At 45.5% G+C, this 18,517-nt stretch overlaps 1 protein-coding gene across 1 annotated transcript in view; it reads right to left on the reverse strand.

Annotated features, from left to right (window-relative positions):
• Nucleotides 1-849: 849 nt before the first annotated feature.
• LOC124788377 (spidroin-1-like) overlaps nt 850-18,517 on the reverse strand; it is a 41,084-nt gene continuing 23,416 nt past the window's right edge. The window contains exon 2 of the mRNA XM_047255643.1: nt 850-2,687. Within this exon, the coding sequence (XP_047111599.1) occupies nt 850-2,687 (1,838 nt within the window). The remainder of the gene's footprint in view (nt 2,688-18,517) is intronic.

Genomic DNA, 18,517 nt, shown 5'->3' on the forward strand with positions numbered 1-18,517 from the left:
AACCATTCGCAATATTTTCCCGCGACCTGTTAGAAATAGGTTAGTCTCAGTAGCCAGCGCCAGATAACAGGCGCCAGATAACAGGCGTCACCGCGCTTGCGCAGCTACTAGGATTCTGGAAGCTCGTATGTTCGTAGGTGTAAGACATTAAAAGATCTTACATTGTCATAAAAGAAAGAAATCAGAGGATACGCAAAGAGCATCGGAATTTCGTGAACCACACTAAAACGCGTAATTCGCCTTGAAGTGCACATTCGTATGTCCAGATTCGAATGTAAATTTTCTTGGCGTACCAGTAATGTATTATTTCATCTTTGGTTCTTCATTATAACATAATTTCATACGTGCTAGAAGGTGAAAACATGCACTTTTGAAATGCAGCAAACAGTTGAAACCAGCCAGTAGTGTGGAATTAAACAGTTCGTTTCAAATAAATTGACTGCCTCAGCGGAAAAGATTAATAAAAGCCAAATCTCCTTAAAAAAACGACAAGAATAACTTGATTGTTCTGTAAGGCTATTGATGCTTGACTGTCTGAAAGGTGGAAATAAAATAAAATCTGAAACTAATAACATATTTTAGCCTTCCGTACTCATGTCAATGTATTTTAATTTAATTCGCTTGATAGCTCCCAACCACGGAAATCCTACCCCTGTGGGTCCGGGGGTTAGAATAGGCCCGAGGTGTCCCTGCCTGTCGTACGAGGCGACTAAAAGGAGTCCATCCCCCTCACGGGGGTAGTTAGCGGTTCCACGACCTATAATTGTGGTCTTTTTGGATTTTAACTTCTCGTTTCTCCCTTCCTTTTGTTGGTTCCTTTCTTTGCTCTTCTCCACCTCACTGTCTTCCTTACTCTTTCCCTTGCCTTCTTTCCCTTGCCTTCTTTCCCTTGCCTTCTTTCCCTTGCCTTCTTTCCCTTGCCTTCTTTCCCTTGCCTTCTTTCCCTTGCCTTCTTTCCCTTGCCTTCTTTCCCTTGCCTTCTTTCCCTTGCCTTCTTTCCCTTGCCTTCTTTCCCTTGCCTTCTTTCCCTTGCCTTCTTTCCCTTGCCTTCTTTCCCTTGCCTTCTTTCCCTTGCCTTCTTTCCCTTGCCTTCTTTCCCTTGCCTTCTTTCCCTTGCCTTCTTTCCCTTGCCTTCTTTCCCTTGCCTTCTTTCCCTTGCCTTCTTTCCCTTGCCTTCTTTCCCTTGCCTTCTTTCCCTTGCCTTCTTTCCCTTGCCTTCTTTCCCTTGCCTTCTTTCCCTTGCCTTCTTTCCCTTGCCTTCTTTCCCTTGCCTTCTTTCCCTTGCCTTCTTTCCCTTGCCTTCTTTCCCTTGCCTTCTTTCCCTTGCCTTCTTTCCCTTGCCTCCTTTCCCTTGCCTCCTTTCCCTTGCCTCCTTTCCCTTGCCTCCTTTCCCTTGCCTCCTTTCCCTTGCCTCCTTTCCCTTGCCTCCTTTCCCTTGCCTCCTTTCCCTTGCCTCCTTTCCCTTGCCTCCTTTCCCTTGCCTCCTTTCCCTTGCCTCCTTTCCCTTGCCTCCTTTCCCTTGCCTCCTTTCCCTTGCCTCCTTTCCCTTGCCTCCTTTCCCTTGCCTCCTTTCCCTTGCCTCCTTTCCCTTGCCTCCTTTCCCTTGCCTCCTTTCCCTTGCCTCCTTTCCCTTGCCTCCTTTCCCTTGCCTCCTTTCCCTTGCCTCCTTTCCCTTGCCTCCTTTCCCTTGCCTCCTTTCCCTTGCCTCCTTTCCCTTGCCTCCTTTCCCTTGCCTCCTTTCCCTTGCCTCCTTTCCCTTGCCTCCTTTCCCTTGCCTCCTTTCCCTTGCCTCCTTTCCCTTGCCTCCTTTCCCTTGCCTCCTTTCCCTTGCCTCCTTTCCCTTGCCTCCTTTCCCTTGCCTCCTTTCCCTTGCCTCCTTTCCCTTGCCTCCTTTCCCTTGCCTCCTTTCCCTTGCCTCCTTTCCCTTGCCTCCTTTCCCTTGCCTCCTTTCCCTTGCCTCCTTTCCCTTGCCTCCTTTCCCTTGCCTCCTTTCCCTTGCCTCCTTTCCCTTGCCTCCTTTCCCTTGCCTCCTTTCCCTTGCCTCCTTTCCCTTGCCTCCTTTCCCTTGCCTCCTTTCCCTTGCCTCCTTTCCCTTGCCTCCTTTCCCTTGCCTCCTTTCCCTTGCCTCCTTTCCCTTGCCTCCTTTCCCTTGCCTCCTTTCCCTTGCCTCCTTTCCCTTGCCTCCTTTCCCTTGCCTCCTTTCCCTTGCCTCCTTTCCCTTGCCTCCTTTCCCTTGCCTCCTTTCCCTTGCCTCCTTTCCCTTGCCTCCTTTCCCTTGCCTCCTTTCCCTTGCCTCCTTTCCCTTGCCTCCTTTCCCTTGCCTCCTTTCCCTTGCCTCCTTTCCCTTGCCTCCTTTCCCTTGCCTCCTTTCCCTTGCCTCCTTTCCCTTGCCTCCTTTCCCTTGCCTCCTTTCCCTTGCCTCCTTTCCCTTGCCTCCTTTCCCTTGCCTCCTTTCCCTTGCCTCCTTTCCCTTGCCTCCTTTCCCTTGCCTCCTTTCCCTTGCCTCCTTTCCCTTGCCTCCTTTCCCTTGCCTCCTTTCCCTTGCCTCCTTTCCCTTGCCTCCTTTCCCTTGCCTCCTTTCCCTTGCCTCCTTTCCCTTGCCTCCTTTCCCTTGCCTCCTTTCCCTTGCCTCCTTTCCCTTGCCTCCTTTCCCTTGCCTCCTTCTCCTTGCCTCCTCTGGTCTCCGCCTCGGCGTTTGAGACAGTCTGTCCTCTTTCTCCCTCTCTTTCTTTTTCCTCTTCTTCCTTCCTCCCTGTGCGTGCCTGAAGGCCGACCCACGCGTTCGCACGCGTAGCCAGTGACGGGGTAACGCGTAATTCCTAGCCCTGGGTAGACATGTAAGGCACGCGCGTACCCCCTGGTAAAGGCCAGGCCCGGGGAGGGGTGATTGCCTGAGCTGATACCTTCTGACCATGCCGATTGGTCCCTCCGTCTGTTTCTCGGGAGGTGTGACCTGAGGTGTAAACATTCACCTAAGGCGGGAGTGCCCTCTGAGAGGGTCCCCACAAGGAAGGAGCGCGCCATCGGAGATGCTGGCAATCATGGGGGATTCCTCTGCAATGGATTCTACTCCATCGCTTTCGACTTCTGCCCAAAAACGGAAACGTGACCAGCCACCAGTGACAATAGTACTACCGCCTGCCCCACAGTTCGTCATTTCTCGATCTGAGGACGGAAAGGATTTTTCTTCTATCAACCCTTTCGTTATCCAGAAGGGCGTAGATGCCATAGCCGGATCTGTCAAATCTTGTACCAGGTTGCGTAACGGTACCTTATTACTAGAAACTGAGAGTGCCTTTCAGGCACGAAAACTGCTTCGGGCCACACTCCTGTACACGTTCCCTGTCCGGGTGGAGGCCCACCGAACTTTGAATTCGTCTCGTGGTGTAGTCTATACTAGCTCCCTCGACGGATTGACTGACGAGGAGATTCAATCTTTCCTCGCTGAGCAGGGCGTGACGGCTGTCCATAGGGTCATGAACAAGGTCAACAATGACCTTGTACCGACCCGAACACTTTTCTTGAACTTCGATAGTGTTAAGCTGCCATCGCGCATCAAGGCGGGCTACGAGGTTACTTCTGTTTGCCCCTATGTCCCGACACCTACGCGCTGCTACCAGTGTCAGCGTTTCAATCACACTCGACAGTCTTGTTCCAATGCGGCTAAATGTGTCACTTGTGGCAGGGATGCCCATGAGGGTGACTGTCCACCTCCGTCTCCTCGTTCTGTGAACTGTCATGGTGACCATGCCGCATCCTCCCACGACTGTCCTGTCTATAAGGAAGAACGCTGTATCCAAGAAATTCGGGTCAAATAGAAAGTGTCCACCTTGGCTGCTCGCAAGCTATTGGCTAGTAGGAAGCCCACGCTGCTCCCAGCGGGGAAATACAGTACTGTCCTCGCCTCTCCTCGGACTACCAGGGAGGTAGCAACCCAGACATGCGATCTGACCTTCAGCACCGCGGTCGTCCGTTCGGCCAGTGCTAAGATCGCGCGGTCGACGTCTCCTCTTCCTCCCATCACCCCACAGACACCAGCCCCTTCATCGTCTTCTGCTAAGACGAAGACCCCAAAGTCAGATGCACGGGCCTTCAAGAAGGAACCATCCCGGGCAGACTTCCTACGTACCTCGACCTCCCAGCCTTCGACCGGTACTTCCACCAAACGTCCTTCCAAAAAGGCTCATAGGAAGCACAGTTCTCCTTCTCCGCCACGGCGCATTTCTTCTCCTGCGCCACTCAGCGGTTGCCGCCCCAGGCCGTCATCCGTTTCGCCTGGACGCACCGCTGGTAGCCCTACATCTGGCCGTTCACCGGCGGAGGAAGCTTCCCCTCCCGGCCATCCTCCCGAGATGGCCGATGAACCTATAGACCCAATGGACGATGACTGTCCGCCTATTGATAGCGGCGGCAGTGCTCGCTCGAAGCCAGGCCCTCAGTGGCCTTCGAGGTGACCCCTTCTTTCATCTTCCTTTTCTTACGATGGCACTTATTCACTGGAATATTCGCAGCATTCGCTCCAACCGAGAGGACTTCAAGTTGCTGCTCCGCTTGCACCATCCGCTCGTCGTAGCCCTCCAGGAAACGAAGCTACGCCCATGCGATCAAATTGCCTTGGCACACTACACCTCTGTGCGTTTTGACCTACCCCCTGTGGTAGGTATCCCAGCTCATGGAGGGGTTATGTTGCTGGTCCAGGATATTTACTACGATCCCATCACGTTGCACACCGGCCTGCAGGCAGTTGCCATCCGCATTACTCTCCCCACTTTTACGTTTTCCTTTTGTACCGTCTACACTCCATCGTCATCTGCCGTTACCAGGGCAGACATGATGCAACTTACTTCTCAGCTACCCGCACCATTTTTGTTAACTGGAGACTTCAATGCCCACCATCCCCTTTGGGGCTCTCCAGCATCCTGCCCGAGGGGCTCCTTGTTAGCAGACCTTTTCAACCAGCTCAATCTTGTCTGCCTCAATACTGGCGCCCCTACTTTTCTTTCAGACACATCTCACACATATTCCCATTTAGACCTCTCTATATGTACTCCCCAACTTGCACGCCGGTTTGAGTGGTATGCACTTTCTGATACATAGTCGAGCGACCACTTCCCGTGTGTTATCCATCTCCTGCAGCATACCCCCTCTCCGTGCTCCTCTAGTTGGACCATCTCCAAGGCAGACTGGGGGCTCTTCTCTTCCAGGGCGACCTTTCAGGATCAAACCTTCACAAGCTGCGATCGTCAGGTCGCACACCTCACGGAAGTCATTCTCGCTGCTGCTGAATATTCCATCCCTCGCCCTACTTCTTCTCCACGTCGCGTACCAGTCCCCTGGTGGACCGCAGCATGTAGAGACGCTTTACGAGCTCGTCGACGTGCTTTACGCACATTTAAACGCCACCCTACAGTGGCGAATTGTATCAATTATAAACGATTACGTGCTCAGTGTAGTCGTATTATCAAAGAAAGCAAGAAAGCCAGCTGGGCTGCTTTCACAAGCACCTTCAACAGGTTTACTCCTTCTTCTGTTGTCTGGGGTAGCCTGCGCCGGCTATCTGGCACTAAGGTCCACTCACCAGTTTCTGGCTTGAAGGTCGCAAATGACGTCCTTGCGGCCCCTGAGGCTGTCTCCAATGCCTTCGGCCGCTTTTTCGCAGAGGTTTCGAGCTCCGCTCATTACCACCCTGCCTTCCTCCCCCGCAAACAGGCAGAGGAGACTAGGCCACCTAACTTCCGCTCCTCGAATTGTGCAAGTTATAATGCCCCATTCACCATGCAGGAACTCGAAAACGCACTTGGCCGATCACGGTCCTCCGCTCCAAGGCCTGATTCTATTCATATTCAGATGCTGAAGAACCTTTCTCCTGCGGGTAAAAGTTTTCATCTTCGTACATACAATCGCATCTGGATTGAGGGACATGTTCCCGCATGCTGGCGCGAGTCTATTGTTGTCCCGATTCCTAAGCCAGGGAAGGACAAGCACTTGCCTTCCAGTTATCGACCTATCTCGCTTACCAGCTGTGTCTGTAAAGTGATGGAGCGAATGGTTAACTCTCGATTGGTTTGGCTGCTCGAGTTTCGACACCTACTTACCAATGTACAATGTGGATTTCGTAGGCGCCGCTCTGCTGTTGACCATCTGGTTACCTTGTCGACCTTCATTATGAATAACTTCTTGCGGAAGCGCCCGACCGCGGCTGTGTTCTTTGATTTGGAGAAGGATTACGACACCTGTTGGAGGGCGGGCATTCTCCGCACCATGCATACATGGGGCCTTCGCGGATGCCTCCCTCTATTTATTCATTCCTTTTTTAATGGATCGACAGTTCAGGGTACGTGTGGGTCCTGTCCTGTCTGACACCTTTCGCCAGGAGAATGTGGTGCCACAGGGCTCAGTTTTGAGCGTCGCTCTCTTCGCCATCGCGATCAATCCAATAATGGATTGCCTCCCAGCAGATGTATCAGGCTCCCTTTTCGTGGACGATTTTACCATCTATTGCAGCGCGCAGTGTCCATGTGTCCTGGAGCGCTGTCTTCAGCGTTCTCTTGACCGCCTTTACTCCTGGAGTGTCGCCAATGGCTTCCGTTTTTCTGCCGAGAAGACGGTCTGTATTAACTTCTGGCGCTACAAAGTTTCTCCCACCGTCCTTACGACTCGGTCCCGTTGCTCTCCCAATCGTGGAGACAACAAAATTTTTCGGCCTTACATTTGACAGGAAACTTAGCTGGTCTCCACATGTGTCATATTTGGCCGCCCGTTGTATCCGTTCTTTAAATGTCCTCCGTGTTCTCAGTGGTATGTCGTGGGGAGCGGATCGAACCGTCCTACTTCATCTATATCGGTCGATCGTCCGCTCCAAGCTGGATTATGGGAGCTTCGTATACTCCTCTGCACGGCCATCCATCTTACGCCGCCTCAACTCCATACAACATCGGGGTTTACGACTTGCGATCGGAGCATTTTATACTAGTCGCGTAGAGAGTCTTCATGCTGACGCTGGCGAATTGCCACTCACCTACCGGAGCGATATACTGCTTTGTCGGTATGCCTGTCGGCTACTGTCAATGCCCGACCATCCGTCTTATCGTTCCTTTTTTGACGACTCTCTTGACCGTCAATACGGGTTGTATGTCTCTGCCCTCCTACCCCCTGGAGTTCGCTTTCGTCGCCTCCTTCAACACCTTAATTTTTCACTCCCTGCAACCTTTCGAGTGGGCGAGAGCCACACGCCACCTTGGCTCCAGGCTCAGGTCCGCATTCACCTTGACCTCAGCTCGCTCCCAATAGAGGTTACCCCCGGTTCGGTCTAACACTCCCGTTTTTTGGAACTTCGTTCGAAGTTCATCGACATGACTTTAATTTATACAGATGGCTCTAAGACCAATGATGGGGTCGGGTGTTCCTTTATTGTCGGTGCACAAAGTTTCGAATACCGGCTCCATGGCCATTGTTCGGTCTTCACAGCTGAGCTCTTTGCCCTCTACCAGGCAGTTCTTTACATCTGACGCCACCGACATTCTGCTTATGTCATCTGCTCCGATTCCCTGAGCCCCATCCAGAGCCTCAGTGATCCGTACCCACTTCACCCTTTCGTACACCGGATCCAACGATCTCTTCAGCAGCTGGTGGACGTCGGTTCTCCGGTTAGCTTTATGTGGGTTCCTGGCCATGTCGGTATCCCTGGGAACGAAGCTGCAGATGCCGCGGCCAAGGCTGCGGTCCTCCAGCCTCGGACAGCTTCTTGTTGTGTCCCTTCGTCCGATTTTAGCAGGGTCATTTGTCAGCGCATTTTATCGCTGTGGCATGCCGATTGGGCTGCACTTACAGACAACAAGCTTCGGGCCTTAAAACCTCTTCCCGTGGCTTGGACATCCTCCTCACGCCCTTCTCGGCGGGAGGAGGTAGTTTTGGCCTGGTTAAGAATTGGACACTGCCGGTTCAGCCATCGCCATCTGCTGACGGCTGCGCCGGCGCCGTTCTGCCCGTGTGGGCACTTGCTGACGGTTAGACACATTTTAATGTCCTGTCCAGATTTTAATACACTGCGCCTAGATCTTAATCTGCCAAGTACTTTCGATGCCATTTTAGCAGATGACACACGAGCAGCTGCTCGTGTTCTTCGTTTTATCAATTTGACAAACCTCACTAAGGACATTTGATGATGCTGTTTTTTAATCCTATGCCTGTCAATCTGTCTTTTATCATGTTTTCCATTTTAGTTGCTGTTTTAAACTTGTGCCTCGGGGTGCATTCCTAACATAGTCTGGGCGCTAATGACCATTGAAGTTGTGCGCCCTAAAACCACAAAAAAACAAAACAAAAAAAGAGCCGTCTACCCCATCTAACATTATCTGCAGTAACTGGTACTTGGGTTTAAGCAGTGTTTCAGAGTAGACGAAAAGGTGCTTGAAGCGGACTCAGTCTGTGTGTGTTAACAGAGCCATCAAGACATTTGTCTAACCACAGTTGGAAGGACCTACAATTATAGCTCGTATGCTGTTGTGAAGGAGTGCTCCATTCTTCTTCTTCTTCTTCTTCTTCTTCTTCTTCTACTACTACTACTACTTGGTCTTCTGGTCTTGATCATCACATGACCAGTCACCAACAACAAAGTCTATGCAGCAAGTGTGCATCACCCAGCCTGCCATGATACCTATTGTGCTATGTACTGGCGTGCAATAGGCTTTTATATGATAGTGTGTGTGTATGTGTGTGTGTGTGTGTGTGTGTGTGTGTGTGTGTGTGTGTGTGTGTGTGTGTGTGTGTGTGTGTGTAGCCACTATAGTGCAATCACCTTACCAACTGAACTAAAACGGCTACACGACAGAATGAATTCCACACGGTGTATTTAAAGGGAAGTGTGTCACATACATTAACGTACATAAAGGTGTACTAACGTGCATTAACAATTGTGACATTTTTGTCTAGAGAAATGAAAAAGACAAAGAGAAATTTAATATTATAAATATATTTATTTACTCGAGACATAAAATTATGATCAGCATGGAAAACAATAAGTTCATTCTTTTTCAAATGGTGCAACAGAAGTACAGTATTTCGAAAAGAGTTGTTTCTTATATCCCTCAAATTCAGCAAATGTATCTCATAATGTTATAGACCCATTGAAATAGTTGGGTATGCCATCAGTAAATTTGAGTTCAACATTCACAACACTTATTTGAGGAATAGCACAAGACTTCGGCGCTGCCTTATACAGGTGCTAAGACAATGGTCTATATCTTCTATGTGAATGCTACATGTCTGAAGCCAGTTAATGATGTTACTGTATACACCTTGAACACATGGGGGCCATCTATTTAGTACTAGTTACTGCCATGTCTAGATTGAATAAGTTATCAACAGTCGAGTGCTGCATGAAAATACTATGACCCCCAGCACATTTGATATCCTCTCTACTTCGACGATCATCAATTATTTTGCTCCCCAAATAGCAAAACTCTTTTACTACTTTAAATGTCTCATTTCCTAATCTAATTCCCTCAGCATCACCCGACTTAATTCGACTACATTCCGTTATCCTCGTTTTGCTTTTGTTGATGTTCATCTTGTACCCTCCTTTCATGACACTGTCCATTCCGTTCAACTGACCTTCCAAGTCCTTTGCTGTCTCTGACAGAATTACAATGTCATCGGCAAACCTCAAAGTTTTTTTTTCTTCTCCATGGATTTTAATACCTACTCCGAAATTTTCTTTTGTTTCCTTCACAGCTTGCTCAATATACAGATTGAATAACATCGGGGATAGGCTACAACCCTGTCTTACTCCCTTCCCAACCACTGCTTCCCTTTCATGCCCCTCGATTCTTATAACTGCCATCTGCATTATCATACTCTTCTATAAATGATGTAGTGAAATGTGGCTAGTCCTCCCTCAAATGTCTACATCCTTCACATTCATCTCGATGATCGAACATGTGACGATGCTTTGACGATGACAACACAGCAAAGACTGAATGTGCACCGCCAATCAGGTCATCTGAGTGGTGAAACAAAATAAGTAGCCGTCCTTGATGACAGTAGTTGAGTGGACGTGACGCAGTTGGCCTTCTTTCCAACAAAATTCAAACTTCCCGCCAAAATCCGACATCTTGAATGACGCCCTCTGCTGGTGGCTATGTGACTTAGCCAGTTGGACCTCGTGGCGAACACACCTGCATGATATTGTTGAAGTAATAATAAAGACAAGTCAAGTTTTACTGCCATTATTGTGCTGGAATTTGAGCTTGCCGCCATTTTCTACGGGGTTGTGGTTTAGGTTAGTGGACGTACCCCAAGTGGTCTATTTTCCCGCCATTTTCGTGGTGTGATGCATTATCCTGCTGGAATTTGATTTTCCAACCAATTTTTTTCTGGAGGGTTAGGTTAGTGGAGGTAGCGCAATTGAGCTATCTTCCAGCCAAAATTCAAACTTCTCACCAAATTCCGCCAACTTGGATGACGTCATGCACTGTTGCTAAGTCTAGAGCCGCCATCTTGTATGACGTCATCGCCGTCACTTTGAACAAATTTGCAACAATGGAATGTCGGATAGAACATACCTTGTCCCCCTACTGTTGGTATCCATGTAAATGAGGCAGCCGACATAGCAGGCAATGCTACAGTCTCCCTTCCTCGGCCCACTGTTCGCGTGGTGCCCTTCACCGATCTGCATTGTCTTATTTCGTCGTGTTGCTCTTTTATGGCACGCTCATTGGTCTACACTTCCCGCTAATAAATTGCGGGATGTGAAACCTCTTCTCAGTGCTCAGACATCTTCCTCCCGAACTTGTCATCTGGAGGATGTAATTTTAACTAGACGCTGGATAGGGCACTGACTTTTTCGCCATTGACATCTTTTAAGTGGCGATGCTCCCCCACTTTATCCCCACTGCTCTCAACTGTGGATAGTGAGACATCTTTTTCTTGAGTGCCCCTATTTTACTCCACTACGAGCCCATCTACAGCTGTCGCCTGATATGCCTTCCATTTCAGATGATGACACGCGCTCAGCTGATCGTGCCTTCGAGTTTATCAGTGTCAATGAGATCACGTCTGTTATTTGAAGCTCTTTTTGGGAAAAACAACCCCCTCTCCTACAGTGGTTTCCTAAGTTTCCCTTTGGTTTTTTAGTTTCCCCTCTTGTTGAGTTTAGCTTTCATTGCTGCAGATTTCCCATTTGGTTTTTGCACCCTTCCCTAAGTCGCAGAATGGGCGCTAATGACCGTAGCAATTTTGCGCCCTAAAACTGTAACAAGATAAACTGTGAAATGAAAAAAACTACTTCCTTAAGACATCGATTCCCTGTGATACATGCACAATATAGTTTCGCAGAGGTGTATGGCATCCTCTGTTCATATCCGATCACGGTTTAGAAATTATACTATGCCTGCATCAGTCCCATACAAAATGATCTTTAGTAACGGAGAATACCTCTCACAAGGAAACTGACCAACGCATAGCAACGATGTTCGACATGTGAAATTACAAGACATGCCGTCACTAAATCTGTAAACAGAACATCTGTCAAGCAGATGTATCCATGGGAATTCAGTATCTCACAAACTGTCACTAACATAGAATCAATGTAATTATGAAACTGAAGACTCGATTTTATGCCAAAGATGCGGCAGGTTGATGGAGTACCTTGCAAATATCTTCGTTCATCTAGAGGAAAGTGCCGAAACAAGATGGGCGTGATTCGTCGTCGTCGTCGTCGTCGTCGTCGTCGTCATAACCACACACATGAGATGTAACTCCTCTGATGGCAGATCTGCTGTTGAAGATCGCGAGTAGATACTTCTCTAAGCCTCAGACATAACATACAGTTGAATACGAGTCGAACACAGGTTATGCCACACAACTGATGCACTCCAACAGAAGGGAAAATTTTTTAAAATGATCTGACGCAACATCTTCCTCTCTCTAGAATGCATCTACCATTCAATCATCTACCATTAGAGCATACTTCGTTACAAACTCATCTCAACCGGTCATTCCATCCACTTTCTGTCATCCTGCACAGATGCAAGTAAGTTTAGGCGCAGATAGAAAACTACCAACACAAACAAATCTTCACAAGCATCCCATACTTAGGCATAGTATCACAAAAAGTAGCTAACTTATTAAAAAAAATATTAAAATATTTTTCTCCATAAACGGCAAACTTGGATACCACTTACCTCACGCAGGGAACACAAACAAGCCAATAACATAACACAGTGGAATATATAAATTACAATGTAACAGTTGCCCTGCATTTTACATAGGAAAAACTGGAAGAACCTTCCACACACGGTATAAAGAACACACCGACACCTTTCGACTACACCATTTTGAAAAATCTACAATAACTAACAACATGTATATTAATAAACAGACTTGACGACATCCACAACAGCCTAACTGTACTTCACACAGAACCCAACAGTAAAAAATTTAATCTACTAGAACAGTTAGAAATAATGCTACACAAAGAAAAATGTTCCGAAAACTTGTTGAATGAACAAACAGAGTTTAACAGTCACAATTTTTTTTACACCTTCAAAAGTATTTTTCCTGAGAAATCAAATCCATAATAGTACGAACAGCTGACAACCTACAACATGGTGCCAAATAATTATTTTAATAATACCTGTGTACTAATACTATCACGTTATCTTCTGTGAAACAAGAAAATCGATTATATTTATAAGTAGAACATCTGTATGAACGAGAATCTGTGGCAGGTTTACGTTCTGCTACTACAATGTGCGAGAAAGTGTGTGACTATGTATATATCTCAGTATGTACTGCAAAATTAAAGACGTATATTGTGTATACCAACTGCACAACAGAAGCAGACATCATACAATGTTAAACTGTAAGTTATTTTCATATTATTAACGCTGTTAAACTTACATCTAGAATATACCATGTTGTAACAGAAAAATGTAATATCAACAGGCAAACAACTAAAAAACCTTATGTAAATCACTAAAAAGCACCTGAAGATGAGCCTCCAGTGCTCGAAATGCATAGTGCAGTAAATAAACGCAACTTGTGACTGAAGGCGGTTTGTTCTTCATTTTATTAAAGAATTCTTCCAATATGAGATGGCACCCTTGTCATCGATGGATTTCTTCTCCAGTGCGTTGTATGGAAGAATGGTGAAACACTTAAGTTAATGCTAACCAAATACGTTGAATACTTAAGAAGACACTACAGCGGAAGTGCGACAAGTGTGGTGGTCGATGGCTACCCAGAAGACTTGCCCACCAAGAGAATCAAATATGCTAAGCACCTCTGCCGAAGCAAAAGACACACTACTCCTGAGGTCATATTTGCCGAGCTAATAATGGTGACTGACTCAGGAGCAGTTCCTTTCCAGAAATAAAGTACATCTCATTAGCTTGCTTATTTCGAGGCTCAAAGATGAAGGCTTCTCAGTAAGGCAAGCTACTGAAGATGCAGACCACCTAATTGTTGCCACAGTGCTTGAGGTTTCACAGGAGCATGAGAAGGTTGTGGTTGTTGGTGAGGATATGGACCTTCTCATCATGCTCAATGCCCTAGCCACACCATCAGCAAATATATATTTCTTGAAACCTGGAAGAGGAAAGACCTCATCAAAAGTATTTGATTCTAACAGTTTCAAACTGGCAAAGATCAGGTCACTCATATTTCTTTACCCCATAAGTGGATGTGACACAACTTCAGCACCCTTCGGTCAGGGCAAGAAGAAGGTGGTCAATCTACTGGTCAAAAATGTCTTCTGGAAGATATCAAACCTTTCTTAGAGCATGACACTCAAGTTGAAGCTATTGTCGAAGCTGACCTCTGATTTACGGAGGTATGGCAGGAGAGACTTCAGACAACTTGCGATTCGACCTGTTTTCCAAAGCGATTATGAAATTCAGATTCACCCTAGCATCCCTACCACCAACGTCGGAAGCAGATCGCCAGCATTACTTGTGGACCTACTTACAAGTACAAATGTGGATAGGACACCAGATGGATCCGCTCCTCTGGGGATGGCAGGCTTCAGAGTTTGTCTTGGCCTCATTCCTACCTCCAAAGAACCAGCTCCAAAGAACCAGCTCCACATTCTCTTCTCTCAACAAGACAGTCAAACGTTGACGTATGTGAAATTTGTGTACATACCTACTTTTACCTTCTCATCTCATACATTCACGTAAAATTCTGTAATTACGAAATATAATAATCACTACTTAATTTCAAGGAGTGTCTCTCTCTTCCTGTGTCCTTCATATCAGTTGAATGGGTATCACTATATTATATTGAGGGTTATGAACGGATACCACGTACCTGACAAGACAAATTTCACAGGGGAGCTAAAAAAATAACCTTTAATAAAAATTTTGATTGTTTTGATTTTTTATTTAGAGATAATCACTTATTACTCACAGGTTGTGCATTGTATTTTTTGCATCATTTTGTTCTAACATGTATTTTTTCCACTTGCAAGTTTTTTTGAGTCAGAACTTTCTCTGACATCTGTCAGATACGAGGTCTCAGTTCTTAACCCTCGACATATGAAAAACTTTAATATTTTTCAAATTTTACAAAATTTTAGTATTTTATTCTATTACTATATTACATAAGTACAAGAAAATTGGTTGCTATAGTTCTGTGTTTAAAAGACTGTACATAAGAATTACTGAAGAACTACATTTGAAATTGATGAGAAACGGTCCAAATTTAATGAGGAGCAGTACACAAATGGGTGGTTCAATAAATTCACTTTTGGTTTCATCGAATGCCAAATTTCTCTCTCCATATCTTTTTTCTGAACGACACTATTGATAGGTGGGTTAGTTTCTACGATAATACCAAAAAACAGATGTTAAAACGAAAAATTTTTATGAATATGTGAAATTGGTCCAATTTTGAAGAACACTAGTATGGAAACGGGTGGTCCAAGAAATATACGGATGGTCTCGTTCAATGCAGAATTTCATGCCCTACAATTTTTAATTGCACTATGTTTTCGATTTGTGAGTCATTTACGATATATAATCACGAAACCGAAAAATACCACTTTCTCGGGTACATTTTTGCCCCCCCCCCCCCCCCCCCCCGGACTTTTCCACAACTCGGCTGTGGGGGAAGACCTAGGATAGTCATACTGGGACACAAACGAAGCCATTAAAACAATAAAATTTTTGTAGCAATTATTTCCGATTGGAATGCTAATTCTACTGGACTAATTGTAAATACTGTTTGTTACAGTGTGTGTGGCAACGGCGCAGTGCCGTATCACGCGAATGAACGCCACAATAGATAATAACATATGCACTAACCGTCGCATGCAGACGGCCGACATAGTAACCAAAATATTGGACATTGATTTACTCCAGGGTATAACTGCTCTCGGAACACAATCACATTCTAGGAAACTGTCGATGAATAACAATGACAGAAATAATGGACGCAGTATATCGGGACAAAACACGGGGCCTGCGCCTAACTGGACGCCACCCACGCAAAATCATACCGTGAGCACTTTAGAGGTGTCCCAGGAATGGTCCTCAAGCAACGCTGGTGGGTCATACTAAAACCGCCCCCCTCGTACTCACTACGACCGTCAGAAAGGGGGGCGAGTGGTAGACGGCATGAAGAGCAGTGGCAGCTGTTGGGTAAGAGCACAAGAGCACATGAACACCGTACCATTTGGCACCTTGCTGATTTATTGGTTATTTTTCTTTGAACGCTTTAAACATAATGTAGATGGGGTAACCCGAAATAAATGACACCTACCGCGCTACGCTACATTGTTCCCCTGACTCAGTGAAACTGAAACTTTGTATCACGATAACGGGCGCACATTCACGGGCCAAATACATACGGATTTGATAAGCAATGTGCACGGTTCACAGCACTCATCTACAAGTTTACATCAGTGCCACCAGGTGACAGCGCACTGCAGCAGTCGTTTGCTTGGCATAAATCCCACTAGGCAGTTGGCACACTGCACAGATACGCCAATTCACCCGCTATATGGTAACATTAGATCGGACATTGGTGTATTTTATAGATATACTGGCAAAAAACACCTACTTTGTGAGATTCTGAATGAGATACAGTACATTAAGTTCTGGATTTTATCCTACAGTAATCCATTTGAGGCACTCAGAACCATAAAGCACATCATTGACAATTGTGAGTGTAGAGCATTTATTCAATGCTTCTGAAATCTGTTGACCTTTCGGTGGGTCAGGTTTATCGGCACTGTAGGCCCACATTACATGTATATCAGAACATTCAAGAAAAGCTGTCTCACTGGTTTCTCTGATATTCACTTAAATTTGGGGGTCAAGGACAGTGTGCTTTTGGCCCTCGTGGCTCTCAGCTCCTTATTCGTGTTCTGGTCAAGTGACCTCATTGGTAGATGGCACTAGTTGAATTTAATAATTTCCGTTAACGGCAGTGTGTGTTTGGAGTTGGCTGTTTACTGCGCAGGAATCGGCTTTCTTGTGCAGTGTCAACATCAGTTCTGTTGAACCTGTCGTAATGAGCATACAGCATTGTGAGCCGGGAGTCCCCCATTTGGGGAAGTTCGGCAGCCGAGGGCAAGTACTTACTGCATTCGACGCCCACATTGGGCTAAATGATGGTGACACAAAACCCAGTCCCCAAATGGAGAAAAATCTTCTGCTCCAGCTGGGAATCCAACCTGGGCCCCTTGAACCTGTATTAAACGCTAACAGAAAACAGAATCACCAGGAAAAGGAAGCAGGGCCTCTTAGATGACATTCGTTGTTTGAGAAAGTGAGGAAATCAAATAAGCGTGACTAGAAGCGAACATTCAACAAAGAAGTGTATAATATGCGTAAGCTGTGTGCGTGCATCGTAATAATTCCCGATTATCGGCCTGGAAATCTATTCATTAACTAATACATGAATTGTACATACGTGAATTGTACATACGTGAATTGTACATACGTGAATTGTACATACGTGAATTGTACATACGTGAATTGTACATACGTGAATTGTACATACGTGAATTGTACATACGTGAATTGTACATACGTGAATTGTACATACGTGAATTGTACATACGTGAATTGTACATACGTGAATTGTACATACGTGAATTGTACATACGTGAATTGTACATACGTGAATTGTACATACGTGAATTGTACATACGTGAATTGTACATACGTGAATTGTACATACGTGAATTGTACATACGTGAATTGTACATACGTGATCTTGTACATTTTTCAGAAAAACTAAAAAAGGCGCGAAAACTGCCACTTACACAAATATATGAAATGGAGAGTAGTGAAAGACTAAACATTGTTTCATTCTTGCCATTAACTGCACTAAATAATATACAAAATAACAAAATTCCATATACATAAATTTTTTCAGACAAGTTGAAAATTATTATTATAGACAGCGGCGGAAGTTGTACAAATATCTTGATAAACGTAACTGTTTTACAGTAGATGCTATTAATTTCACACTTGCGTATTTAAGTGACTTTAAAAATTTGTGAACACCCAGAACATACACCTACGAGGAAACCTGATGAAAAGTTTCGTATGCTACGATATAAAGAGGATACAGATATTCGAGAAGAACTGTGAGGAGATTTTAAATCGTGCATGAAACTTAAAGAACTAGTTCAGGCAGACGTGAATGCTGTAGTGGAGAGCATACCCACGACAGTTGTACTGGACAGAGGAGCAGGTATTAACGTCCGTGACGTGAAATTTTCAAAAGTGTAACTAGTAAAACTAGTGTACGGATAATGCCATTCCAAAACTGTGTAGTCTCCGGTGCTAATGGTGCCAAGGGACAATTAGTTAGGTGACTGTGGAACGTGAGGTCCGAACAGTAGTATCATCTACATGATAATGTGTGCACATAATTTCCTTAATAGTCATAGTTGAATATTTGCATGGAAGTAAGGCGCTGCACGAATTTCAAAAAAGTTTGCATTGAAAAACAAGAGTCGCTATGATCTTAACGTTCGGTGCATACTACATTATATTATAGCGGTGTATTAAATTTAGCTAACATACTGAATTTTTGTTTAGACTTGGGACTTGGTGTCTGTCATCGATCTCGAAAAAACTGCTCTGACGTATCAATGAAGCCACAGTGTAATATCAACATCATCTCTTATATTTCCTCAACTGTTTGAGATATCGAAATGAGATTTTGGCAAATGATAAAACGCAAAGAGACTATTTTTCCTTATGTTTATTATGCAGAACTTCATTTACCGTGTTATTCCACGAACTAGACTTTCTCGAAGAAAGCACATGCTATAGGTTTCGGAACAATATTAGACAGTACACGTTTATATTTATACCGCGGGTGTGGTTTTTCATAAGCTACCGATCTTACTTTTTCTCAGTTCCTTACTTAAACTTCATGAGCCACTGTTTCGGAATTCTCTCTGCACAACATGTATGTGAGGTGAAACTGTAAACTCTGCTGTGCTCTGGCAAAAGAAGCAAGTTTTAACAGGGCAACAAGTTAAAAGTACAGGTATTAT

This window comes from Schistocerca piceifrons, chromosome 3 (genome assembly GCF_021461385.2).
Source record: "Schistocerca piceifrons isolate TAMUIC-IGC-003096 chromosome 3, iqSchPice1.1, whole genome shotgun sequence".
In the NCBI taxonomy this organism is placed as follows: Eukaryota; Metazoa; Arthropoda; class Insecta; order Orthoptera; family Acrididae; genus Schistocerca; species Schistocerca piceifrons.